This window comes from Henckelia pumila, chromosome 4, assembly GCF_033568475.1.
Source record: "Henckelia pumila isolate YLH828 chromosome 4, ASM3356847v2, whole genome shotgun sequence".
Lineage (NCBI taxonomy): Eukaryota > Viridiplantae > Streptophyta > Magnoliopsida > Lamiales > Gesneriaceae > Henckelia > Henckelia pumila.
In genome coordinates this window covers 69,945,557-69,957,329 of record NC_133123.1, presented here as the reverse complement: position 1 = coordinate 69,957,329, position 11,773 = coordinate 69,945,557, and the positions used below count along the sequence as shown (strand labels likewise).

The following is an 11,773-nucleotide window of genomic DNA, read 5'->3' as shown; positions in this document are numbered from 1 at the left end:
AGGTTTACTTCTCACTTTTGGCACAGTCTACAGGGGGCATTGGGTACTCGTTTGAACTTGAGCACAGCGTATCACCCTCAGACCGATGGTCAGTCCGAGCGTACGATCCAGACTTTGGAGGATATGCTTCGCGCGGTAGTGCTTGACTTTGGCTCAGGTTGGCAGGATTCTTTGCCTCTAGTGGAGTTTTCGTACAGTAACAGCTTCCAAGCGAGTATTGGCATGGCGCCTTTTGAAGCTTTGTATGGGAGGAAGTGCAGATCTCCGTTATTTTGGGATGAGATTTCAAAATCACCTGAGTTGGGTCCAGATATGATTCGTGATATGGCCGAGCAAGTGAAGTTGATTCGAATCAGGATGAAGACAGCCCAAGATCGACAGGCCAAGTATGCGAATGTCAAACGCAGACAACTGTCTTTTGATCAGGGAGACCGTGTGTTTCTGAAGATTTTTCCATTCAGAGGCACTGTCAGATTCGGGAAAAGAGGAAAGTTGTCTCCAAGATTCATTGGTCTGTATGAGATTCTGGAGAAGATAGGCGATCTTGCCTATAGGATTGCTCTTCCTCCGTCTCTTTCAGGCATCCACGATGTGTTTCACGTTTCGATGTTGCGGAAATATCATCCGGATTCGTCGCATGTTCTTCAGCCAGACGAGGCCGAACTTGATAAGACTCTGAGTTACTTCGAGCGACCGATTCAGATTCTTGACAGAAAAGAGAAGCAGCTCAGGAACAAGTCGATTACGTTGGTGAAGATTCAGTGGAGTCGTCACGGAGTTGAGGAAGCAACTTGGGAGACCGAATCCGATATGAGGCATCGATTTCCAGATTTATTCGATTGAGGTGAGTTTGTCTTCAGTGTGATTCTTTCTTGTTCAGTCTGTGATCTGTTAGATTTCGAGGACGAAATCGAATCTTAGAGGGGGAGAATTGTAAGGCCCTAAAATTAATTACTTTTCGTGATTATTGGAATTGATTATTATTTATTTTGGAGATTTATTGAGCCGGGATTGAATCGAATTAAATTGGGAGTTTCAGGGACCGGAATGCAAAATGTGGATTTTATATATTATCCTAAGGCAAGTTGCCTTTCCCATCACTCATTTCCCTCTCCTTCCTCCCTCTCCATTCGTACGTACCGAACAGGAAGCCATAGCCAACGATTTCTCAAGCTTTTCTTCCGTCTGATACGGACGATCCGACCGTCAGATTTTGGTTCCGAGTTGAGTTTCACGATCACCGCAACGAGGGCTTCGTTCTGACGTAATTTTTGCTACGATATTCGAACTTTGATTTTTGTTGGGTTGTTAGAATTTGATAATCTTCGAGTATGTTATTATTAAGTTAGCTTAGATCGTGTATTCGAAGTCTGTTTGGAAAAAGAACGAAGTTTGGATTTTATATGAATTTTGAGGTATATTTCGAAAATGGGGTGTTGGATTTTGGTTGGATTTTGATTGATTTGTTGGTTGAGAAGTTGATATGGATTGTATAGAATGGTTTGATGATGTTGATGATTTTTGGTTTGAACGATTATAGCCTTTATGCTGTCGAAATCGAGTTTTGGTTTATCAGTTGTTTGTTTGGTTCAATTCCGGGTTTGTTTGAGTTGTTGGATTGACACCGAATCCGTATAATCTTCATTTTCAGATTTGGATTGGAGTTTCGGGTTTGGATCAAACTTGGGAGTTGATCGAATTGAGAATCGAAGACGGTATATTGATTGAGTTTTCCTTGTTTCGATTTGTTGTGATTCAATTGATCATTTATTTGAGTTCGTTGTTATTTTCATATTTGAATCCTCGACGGACTTGAAAGGTAAAAGATGACATTAACTTGAATGGGATTGAATACTCAAGTTTGATTGATTCTCGAGCCCCAAAAATCACATACTGCATGTTAATTGCTTGTGTGAACTTGATTGATTAATTGTTTACACTTGCATTCATATTGAGCCGATTATTCGATTCGTTTTGAAGATAAACATTTTAGGGAGCTATATTGAAGTGGCTTTGGATTTCGAGTTTTTCCAAGTGCCAGAATACTTCTTATAGTTGCTCTAAAGTCTAGGGTTGAGTTGAACGACATCCACCCCGAATGGGTATGTCGGTGAGTTGTTGTGAAGACTTGGCCCCAGGATCTCAACCGAATACCGATTGATATTTCGATTATCTGATTTGATAGTCCCGATTTTTTAAGTCATGCATACATTCATTCTCATTTTGAATTGTTATTGATTGATACTTTTCGTTATGAGATGTTTATCTGATATTGTATGCCTGTCTCTTTTACTTAGAAATTATATTTTTAACCGGTTTATCCGGCTGTTGTCTTTGTTTGTATGTGTACTTGGCAACAGGAGGATCAGGAGCATGACCGAGTCGTTTGGGTTAGCTCGGGGTGAGAATGATAGAAGTGAGACACCGTGTGTCGTAGGGCTGTACCTTTTGGACTTGTAATGTTTTGATTAGTCGATCGAGTTATGTCGTCGAACTTGTATTGTTAACCTCATTTTGTTGGTGTTTCAAGCTTATGGTTTCATGTTTAAGCTATGGTTGGAACCTTGGTTGTTTGGAGTGTTGTTTTGAGCTTGTGGAGTGAATATTTTTTGTCCAGGTTTCAGCAACCCGAGAGGCACGCGCGGGCATGCGACTTTGATGCGCGGGCGCGCCTCCTTGTGCAGCAAAGGGTTTTCTGCCCGAGGGCTGCGCGCGGGCGCGCATGGCCGGCAGAGTGTCATGCGCGGGCGCGCGTGTTCTTTTAAAAAAAAATTTGATTCATTTTTTCGCGGCTTCTCGTATTCGATTGTGTTTAATTAATCGAGATTAGTAGATTAGAAACGGGGTCTCACATCCTATTACTTTTGTCTCGGTGAACTTGCATCCCTAGAATCTTGTTTGCTGGTCTCAAGTCCTTCATATCAAATTTCCTATCCAACTGTGCCTTCAATTCTTGGATCCGATCTTTGTTGGGGCCTTCTACCAACATGTCGTCCACATAAAACAACAACAAAATGATATAATCATCATTAACAGACCTCTTGAAATATGTACAAGGGTCTGCACTGAGTCTGTTGTACCCAAGGCTCATGATATAGGAATCAAATCTCTTGTACCAGAAACTCGGCGCCTGTTTGAGACCGTACAGAGATTTGTTCAACCTGAAAACCAAGTTCTCTTTGCTCTTTTGTGCAAAACTTTCTGGCTGGAGCATATAGATTTCTTCTTCAAGATCTCCATGAAGAAATGCCATTTTCACATCTAGTTGTTCTAGATGTAGGTCAAACACCGCACACAATTTCAATACTACCCTGACTATTGAAAGCCGAACTACAGGAGAAAATATCTCATTGAAGTCAATACCTTCTTTCTGAGCGTACCCTTTGACAACTAATCTTGCACGATACTGCTCCACTTGGTTATTTTCATCACGCCTGATCTAGACCCATCTGTTACCGATAGCTTTCCCCCTCGTGGTAGTATAACAAGATCCCAAGTTTTGTTCCTGTCCAATGCTTCCAATTCTTCATGTATCGTTGTCATCCATAGGGATACATCCGAGCTTTGAATAGCCTCATGGAAACTCGATGGCTCAACATCCTCTGTTAATATACAATATTCAATGTTGCTTTCAATGACATAATCCGAAAGCCAACCTGGTGGTCTTCTCTCTCGAGTTGACTGACTCACTTTGGAAACCTCTGACTCAACTTGTTCTTGTTCCTCATGCTCTGGTACTGCTTCACAAGAAACTTGATCTTCGTCTGTCTTATTTTTCACCTGAATTATAGTAGTTTTTGAATTCAGTGTGCCTTTGTCTCCCTTCACTTTATCTTCCTAGAAGATAACATCTATGCTGATGATAAGCTTGTGAACAGTAGAATCCCACAAGCGAAACCCTTTTACTCTATCAGCATAACCCAAGAAAATACATTTTCTAGATTTGGAATCAAACTTTGATCTTTCTTGCTCATTGTACAAAACGTACACCGGACTTCCAAATGTATGTAGCCAAGAATAATCAGCTTGTTTGCCAGTCCACTCCTCCATCGGAGTCTTCAAATCAATTGCCACTGAAGGATAACAATTGATGATGTAAGAAGCGGTTTTGACTGCTTCTGCCCAAAATGACTTAGGTAGACCCGCAGTACTCTGCATGGCCCTTGTTCTGTCCAACAAAGTTCTGTTCATCCGCTCCGCCACTCCATTCTGCTGAGGCATGTAAGCCATCGTGAACTATCTTTTGATACCCTCATTCTGACAGAATGCATCAAATTCATCACTGGTATAATCTCCTCCATTGTCCGTCCTCAAACACTTGATTTTCTTGTCAGAATCAAGTTCAACTCGCACTTTGAAAACTTTGAAGACTTCAAAAACATCACACTTCTTCTTGATTGGATACACCCAACATCTCCTAGAGAAATCATCAATAAACGAGACAAAATACTCACTCCTCCTAGGGATAACACCGGTGCTTGCCAAACATCAGAATGAATCAGCTCCAATATGCATTTGCTTTTGACAGTAGATGTGCCAAACTTTAATATGTATTGTTTACTGGTAACACAATGCTCACAAAAGGGTAGAATAACTTTTTTAAGCCCCAACAATAGCTTTCGTTCTGAGAGAATCTTCATTCCTCGTTCTGACATATGCCCAAGCTTTCTATGCCACAACATTGTTGATTCTTTACCCAAACCAATTGATGCAATAGCTAGTTCCGCCTCTTTGTGTGTTTCTCCCAATAATACAAACAGATTTGCAGCAACTTTTTTCGTCTTCATAACCACAGGCGCGCCTTTCACAATCTTCATGATCCCATTCTCGACACGAGTTTTGCACCCAATATCATCCAATTGCCCCAAAGACAAAAGATTCTTTGTCAGGTCCTTCACATGTCGTACCTCTTGTATGGTGCGAATAGTACCATCAAAAATTTTGATTTTAATGGTACCGACTCCAGCGATTTCCAAGACATGATTATTTCTCATGAATACATATCCTCCTGAGACTGGTTCATACTGATCGAACCATTCTCTCCTTGACGTCATATGCCACGTCGCTCTTGAATCCATAATCCATGCATCACAAAATTTGTGTCTGCCTTCCGCAACTGTTGCTGCTTCGCTGAATAATATTTCTCCACCGCCTGAAGTACTGGCCACATTTCCTTGAGATATCTTTTCGATTCTCTTCGTACACTCTCTCTTGAAGTGCCATTTACCGCCATATTTAAAGCAGTAAATATTCTTCTTCTTACTTCTTAAGTTGGATCTACCATATCTGTGGCTCCCACTGAGTTACGCTCCGTCAATCTTCCTCTCGTCATCGGTAAAGCATCTGCTTGCTTCGACGTTTCCAACCTATCTTCCTTGTTCTTTCGACGACTCTCTTCTCCAAGAGCCGCAGTTAAGACGTCGTCAAAATTTAAATTATCCGAAATTACATTGTTGGTAACATTGATGATGAGTTGATCATATGAATCTGGTAAACTTTGAAGTAGAAGCTCCGCACGTTCTTTTTCCTCTATTTTATGCCCCATAGACGTGAGTCGGGAAAATAGAGTATTCAATGTGTTGATATGGTCAGTCATCGATGAGAATTCCGCCATCCAAAGAGTATAAAGTTTTCTCTTTAGGAAAATTTTGTTGTGTAGTGACTTTACCTCGTACAGTTTTGCCAAAGTATCCCAAATAACTTTTGCGCTTTTTATTTCAAAGATACTTGACAAAACTTCATCCGTTATAGCCAAGTGCAAATTGGCAACAACATTGTGATTCATTTCCACTTTTGATCATCCGTGATGTCCGTCGGTCTATCTCCAATAGCTGCCAAGAAACGCTCTTTTGTTAGAATTGCTTGCACCTTCAATTTCTACAACAAAAAATTGCTTTCATTGAACTTTTCTATCTCGTATTTTGCCGACATCTTGACTACAAGAATCTTGCCTTATAAGATCTTCAAAAAATCTTTTCTAACTTGGAAGATCAGTCAAAGCTGCAACCACAGAGCATACTCAGAATTTTAAGAAATTTTATGCCAAGGTTTTGATACCACTTGTGGTCCCAGCAGGTGCGCCATTACGAGATTAAAACTATGAAAATTGAAGAATAATAGAAACCAAGATTTACGTGGAAAACCCCCAAAAATTATTAGGGTAAAAACCACGGGCAAGACCAAAAGATTCTACTATAATATTTGGAGAATTGCAACCTCTCTTTGTCTTTCCAAAAAAACATTCACTCTCTTAATATAAGAGAAAACATATCTCACAAATATATATATAAATAATTAAGGAAAAGGAAGAAACTCAAGCTCGGATGATTTGCTTGAGAATGGGATGCTATGAACTGATGCCAAATGCATCTATTTATAGATGCATATTTCCGTCTGAATGCGAGAATACAATTCAATTATGAATTGTATTTGGCACAGTACAGCTTGTCACATGGCTTGTCTACATTCATGAAACATTGCACACGGTCCACTTGTCCACTTGCCAACATTCTAGTCACGTTTTTTTATGCGAAAATACAATGCTTTACGGGTAGGTTTTCTCCTCACATTGTCGAATTGTTTGCGATTCGAGAGGGAGTTAGGGTCGCTTCTCATATGCCTTGGCACAAATGTATACTGGAAAGTGACACCCAAACTGCTATACAAGCTATTTCTAGCCCATCTGTGTATGCATTGGATGCGCCTCTTTCTATAGTTATTCACCAACTCTGCTCACAATTGTTGGGTGATACAGTATGTTTCTGTCTGCGAAAGGCAAATCAGGTGAGACACACACTTGCAAGTTGCAAGACATGGCTTGCATGCTCACGTAAATGTGGTGTTTAGTGATTAGATTCCATTATTTTTGTCTATCCCTGTACATAAAAATCTTGTATCTAGTTAATGAAATCTGTTTTCTTTGTTAAAAAAAATTTAAAGTAATCACCCTATTAACATAGTACATTTATATACACACATATATGAATTGAAGGAAAGAAATAATAAAATAAATGAAAACCTATCCCGAACCCAGTCACTTTTGAACTCGTTTGGTTTCAATAAACATTAAAAATATATATATATATATTTTTGAAAAAAATTGTTCAAATGTTTTTTTGATAAATTCTAAGCTTTTTTTAAAATCATTTATTTAAATCAAAATAAATATTTTTTAAAAAACTTATATTTATAACTTTTCAAATATTTTTTTTAAAACTCAACTTTCAAATAATATTTTTAATATATTTATTCAAACACAAAATTATTTTATTTTTAATTTTTAGTTTACTTTTAAAAACCAACTTTCGCAGTCGCTTGTTGTTTAGAAACCTCGAGTCAAAGCAAATCGCCCTTCGTCTCCCTCAGCGCACCTGCAGTATGTGGCTCATAGATCCTTCATTCGTTGTGTAAACATCAATCTGTTTGAGGGTTTTGTTCTTACATCGGTAGATTCGATTTCAGCCAGGGATCGCTGGTTTTGATGGTTGTTTCTGCCCAAATCGCGTTCATCGAGTTGTTGCGATGTTATCGGTTAATTCTTGGTTGTTTCAGCTTTTTTCAACTGCGTTTTGAGCTTCTCCGCCGTGGTGCCGCTACAAGCCCAAATATATAATTTGCCCATCCAAGAAAATGGCTTCAAGCCTCTAAAATATTCTTTCTTTTAAAACCTCTTGCATCTGCTCTAGCTTCGCCGCCTCGACAGCCTCTGCCGTAGCATCGTCGGAAAACTCTTCTTTCTCCGTCCGTAGGCGCGGCGAAAGAAGACCGGGTAAGAAATCAACACTTATGAAGTGTCGCGCTAATTTCCAATTACTGTATTAAAAAAACTCTGAAAATTTGTCCTTTATGTTAATACTTTCTCTTTTTCTCATGTTTACATCCTCCTCCTTTGGGGTTCCTCTTCCCATATCCTAGTGTCAGCTGCCATAAAATTGTAACAAGGAATATGCTGTTTTCTTGATGTGTTAATGTATTTGTTTTTTACAGTCTATTGAATTTTGTTTTATTGTTCCTCTTTATTGCGCCAGAGATTGATTTTATTTGGCTTTGAATTCTTTAATTTTGCAGTTTGTGCATTTTTATTTTATTTTTTTGTAAATTTATGTTGACGAGTGTGCTGATACATAGTTTGGATGTATCATTATTGGTGCATTTTGTTTCTTGGATTTGAATTGTTGGTGCTTCTTTGTTTGATAAGGTGTGTGTTGCTCAGGCTTTAAGAAACTCGTGTAACTTACTATGCTGATGAAATTTAGCATGCCTCTAGTTATAAGCATCATGGTTTGATGCTTGGTGATATCTTGGTTCAAATTAATTATTTGAACTGTAAATGGTGTGTTGAAAATTTTTGTGTTTTGAAATGGGAAGGATCTTGATTTGCTTCTCTGAGAAAACAGAGAAGCGGACTTTTCAGGATAGTTTTTGGCCCCGTTTGGTATCAAAAGTCACGCAAGAAAGACACTTTTAAAAAAAAATGTTTTTTCAGTTTTCAAGGTGTTTGGATGGTAATTTAAGTGCTTTGAAAAACACTTTTTAAAGTCAAATTTAGATCTTTTTCAAAAGCCCAAAATTAGAGTTTAAAAAATCATTTTAAAAAAGAAGTCTGAAAAATCCAAACAAGTTCTTTATTGGATATGCTTTTGCAGTTCTTTTTCTAATTGTTTTTCTAATTCTGCATTGTCTCTGGTCTATGGAATTATTAAAAAGTTGAAGTATTAGGATTGATTGATTTCGAGAGTGAAATTACTGTCATGATGTTATGTATTGTATATCGTCGTATTGGACTGTTGGCATATGATGGATATTTGATGATAAATTTTATGGTTTCTTCTTACTTTGTTGTGACTAGTGAGATTTTAGATGAGGATTTTATGTTTGGTATTTGGAAGTTTGATATAATATTTTGGGATGTTTTTTTTGTTATTAGGTTTGCCATTTTTATTTTTATGTAAGAAAACTTTAATTTCAGTTTATAATTAATTTATAGAGATATATTTTATTAAATTTACGCTTGATGAGCTCGAAAACGAGCCCACTTAACGAGCCAGAATATGAGCTCATTAGCGAGCTCGCTAACGAGCTCGCTTAACGAGCCAAACTCGAGCTAGGCTCGTTTTATACGATAAACGAGCCGAGATTGAGCCGAGTCCGAGCCTATTTATATATACTAAACGAGCCGAGCCCGAGCCCGAGCCCTATGATAAAAGCTCGTACCGAGCTCGAGTCAAGCTGCCTTTGTTTATGTCAAACGAGCCGAGTCCGAGCCTGATAAGGCTCGTCTCGTCTCGGCTCATTTACATCCCTAAATAAGGCCTCTCTTCAATTATGAGCTAGGAATAGAGAAATAATTAGAAAATATAACTCAAAATATCGTGATAAATTTGATTAGAATCCAGTTGACAAGATTTTGAAGAGAAGATCTGTAATCCCTGTACAACACTCTGTTATATTAACATTCATTCTCTTTTCAATAGTGGAAGAGGAGTTGAAAAGTAATTAGAAAATGTATGTCAAAATATAGCAAAAATTGATCAAAATCCAGTTGGCGAGATTTTAAATAAAAAATACATATAATCTCATGTATAACACTGTGTATATACAAGCAATCAATTTAATTGGAAATAATGTTATGTACACAAAATGTTGAAGTGTATCAATTGATTACTTGTGAATAAGGTTCATAAACGGGCCAATATTAAAAAAAAAATGGGGCCTGATTTTAGAATGGGTCGAGGTTTGAATTCATATGGAAGAAGTTATATTTGCATGCACACGGCACTGCTCCTATTCATCTCTTTCGTACACAGAGGAGAGATGATTGGTGCATCGATCAGCTACAGGTACTTTGGATTTTCAGTAGGTTTGTGTTACGGGTTCTTTTAATGGAAGTTCACTTGATGGTCGTAGCGAGTTTTGGATCAAATGGAGAGAAAAAATTTGTATGCACGCAACCTGCTCGAGTCATTGCTTAAGGCATTTTTTTTATGTTTCTGCTTTTATAAAATGTTCCTATGTCACACGAGAAGTCGTTATCGTTTTGTCAATCCATTTTAGCTCAAGAATCGGATGCTCATTGTTGTGCTTTCAAATTCAGTGATCCGCAAAAGGTGGTTGAAATTTTATCTGGTAGAAGTTTTGAGTGATTTAAATTCTTTGTATTGGTTTCTTTAGTTGTAGTCTATGATTCTTGAAGTTGTTCACGAGGATACAAGGATTCTTGCTTTTGTTTAGGTTGTTTCATGATGCTGAGAGTTATATGCCGCAAGTTATGTGGTCATACAAAAGGAAGAGGTGAAATGTGGCCTTTATCATGTGCACAGATTCATGGTTTTCACAGTGGTCAGGTAAACTTATGGTTTCATTAATTATCGTCAGAATTCCGGAACTGAATAGAATAGTGTGAATTTTCATTTATGAACTAGGTGTTGGTGACTGGTGAGTGTGATTTTCCTCCCTTTGTTCAGATGCATCAAATGTTCATCCATCAACATTTTGTCATGACATTTGAGATATAAAGCCCGTTTGGATTTGGTAGATATTCTTTAAAAAAGGTGCTTTTTAAGCTATAATTTTTTGCTTTTGAAAAAACTTTAATTTTGACTTAAAAAGCACTTTTTTAAGCACTTATTTTGCCATCCAAACACTTTATTAACTAAAAAAAGACTTTTTTTTTTAAAAAAAAAAAGTGCTTTTAAAGTCTGGCTTTTGATGGCTTTTGATACCAAACGGGGCCATAAAAAAATGCTTCTCTGTGCTGTTACAGCCTTGCCTTGCACCTAGAAGCTTCTTTGGTGTTGAAGATTTTCTCGACGATGATAATAGCCGGCCGTATACTTACCAAAAGGGAAAGAAGTCCAAGAATCCAACCAAGCACATATCTTTCAAGCAACGTACTGTTGCTTTTATGGAGCCATTTACCCTGGACGTCTTCATTTCGAAACGCTTTGTCTCTGCTTCACTCACCCACAGGGTAACGTGCAAACAAGTTGCTGTGGCCGGTACAAATTCGAATGATATCAAGGCTGTGCTTAAATCACGATCAGATATACCTGCTTGTTTGGCTATTGGTCGGATTTTGGCTGATAGAGCTAGAGAAGCTGATGTATACACAGCAACATATACTCCTAGGGAGAGAGACAAGTTTGAAGGGAAGATCAGAGCAGTAGTTCAGTCCCTCATTGACAATGGCATTGACATTAAAGTTTACCTTGATTGATACCTCTTTTAGTGTTTCGTTGTAGATTTTTTAGGAGAAATTTTTAACTTTTGTTTTCACTTGAGGTGAACAGCCACTTTTCTCGCTTCTGGGAGATGCATATTTTTATGTGACCTTGGCCAATATATAACAAAATTTCCCTAATATCAAAATGAGGGGATGTGATATGGGAACTATTAGTTGGATTCCACCAATTCTCAAAGATTAATATTGTAAAAAAAAATGTCTGCAGTCTATTACAATTTACAAGAATGAAGTAAGCACGTCACTTGCAGTAAAATAATCTACACCACCCAACTCAGGGCTCGATCATGGATCCATTAAGAACCAAAGAGGTCTCGGTTTACAAGTTTGTTAATAGACAAAGGATTACAATCAGTGAATTTCATACTTCCATGAAGTCCAAGCGAGGCCAAGAGATGAGCAACACCATTAGCTGAACGCTTGCAGTGAGATGCTTGGAATCCGGAAAGCTTTGATTCGAGAGTTTGAATGCAAGAGATTACTGGTTCGTTGTCTGCAATCCGGAAAGCTTTTGGTGTAAAAAGTATTTCAAGT

The 11,773-nt window shown here is 38.0% G+C and overlaps 2 protein-coding genes across 3 annotated transcripts; one reads left to right on the top strand and one right to left on the bottom strand.

The window, feature by feature from the left end:
* Nucleotides 1-4,381: 4,381 nt before the first annotated feature.
* On the bottom strand, nt 4,382-4,817 carry LOC140861180 (uncharacterized mitochondrial protein AtMg00300-like). Its single transcript, XM_073264189.1, has 2 exons — nt 4,473-4,817; nt 4,382-4,417 (listed from the first exon to the last, which is right to left on the bottom strand). The coding sequence occupies exons 1-2, from the start codon at nt 4,815-4,817 to the stop codon at nt 4,382-4,384; spliced, it is 381 nt and encodes a 126-aa protein (XP_073120290.1).
* Nucleotides 4,818-7,322: 2,505 nt separating this feature from the next.
* Nucleotides 7,323-11,367, top strand: LOC140863553 (uncharacterized). Of its 2 annotated transcripts, none has more exons than XM_073267058.1 (3): nt 7,323-7,768; nt 10,231-10,343; nt 10,763-11,367. In XM_073267058.1, the coding sequence occupies exons 2-3, from the start codon at nt 10,239-10,241 to the stop codon at nt 11,213-11,215; spliced, it is 558 nt and encodes a 185-aa protein (XP_073123159.1). In that variant the 5' UTR covers nt 7,323-7,768; nt 10,231-10,238; the 3' UTR covers nt 11,216-11,367. The 2 variants fall into 2 exon arrangements, with proteins under 2 accessions (XP_073123159.1, XP_073123160.1); XM_073267059.1 differs by having other exon boundaries at nt 7,323-9,839.
* Nucleotides 11,368-11,773: the final 406 nt, after the last annotated feature.

What these genes read in the sequence shown, in the direction of transcription:
- LOC140863553 (XM_073267058.1), top strand. Translation starts at nt 10,239, where the DNA reads ATGATGCTGAGAGTTATATGCCGCAAGTTATGTGGTCATACAAAAGGA. An exon ending in ATGGTTTTCACAGTGGTCAG is followed by an intron (nt 10,344 to 10,762) that starts GTAAACTTATGG and finishes GTGCTGTTACAG; the next exon opens with CCTTGCCTTGCACCTAGAAG.
- LOC140861180 (XM_073264189.1), bottom strand. Translation starts at nt 4,817, where the DNA reads ATGAAGATTGTGAAAGGCGCGCCTGTGGTTATGAAGACGAAAAAAGTT. An exon ending in CTGATGTTTGGCAAGCACCG is followed by an intron (nt 4,418 to 4,472) that starts GTGTTATCCCTA and finishes TGATTTCTCTAG; the next exon opens with GAGATGTTGGGTGTATCCAA.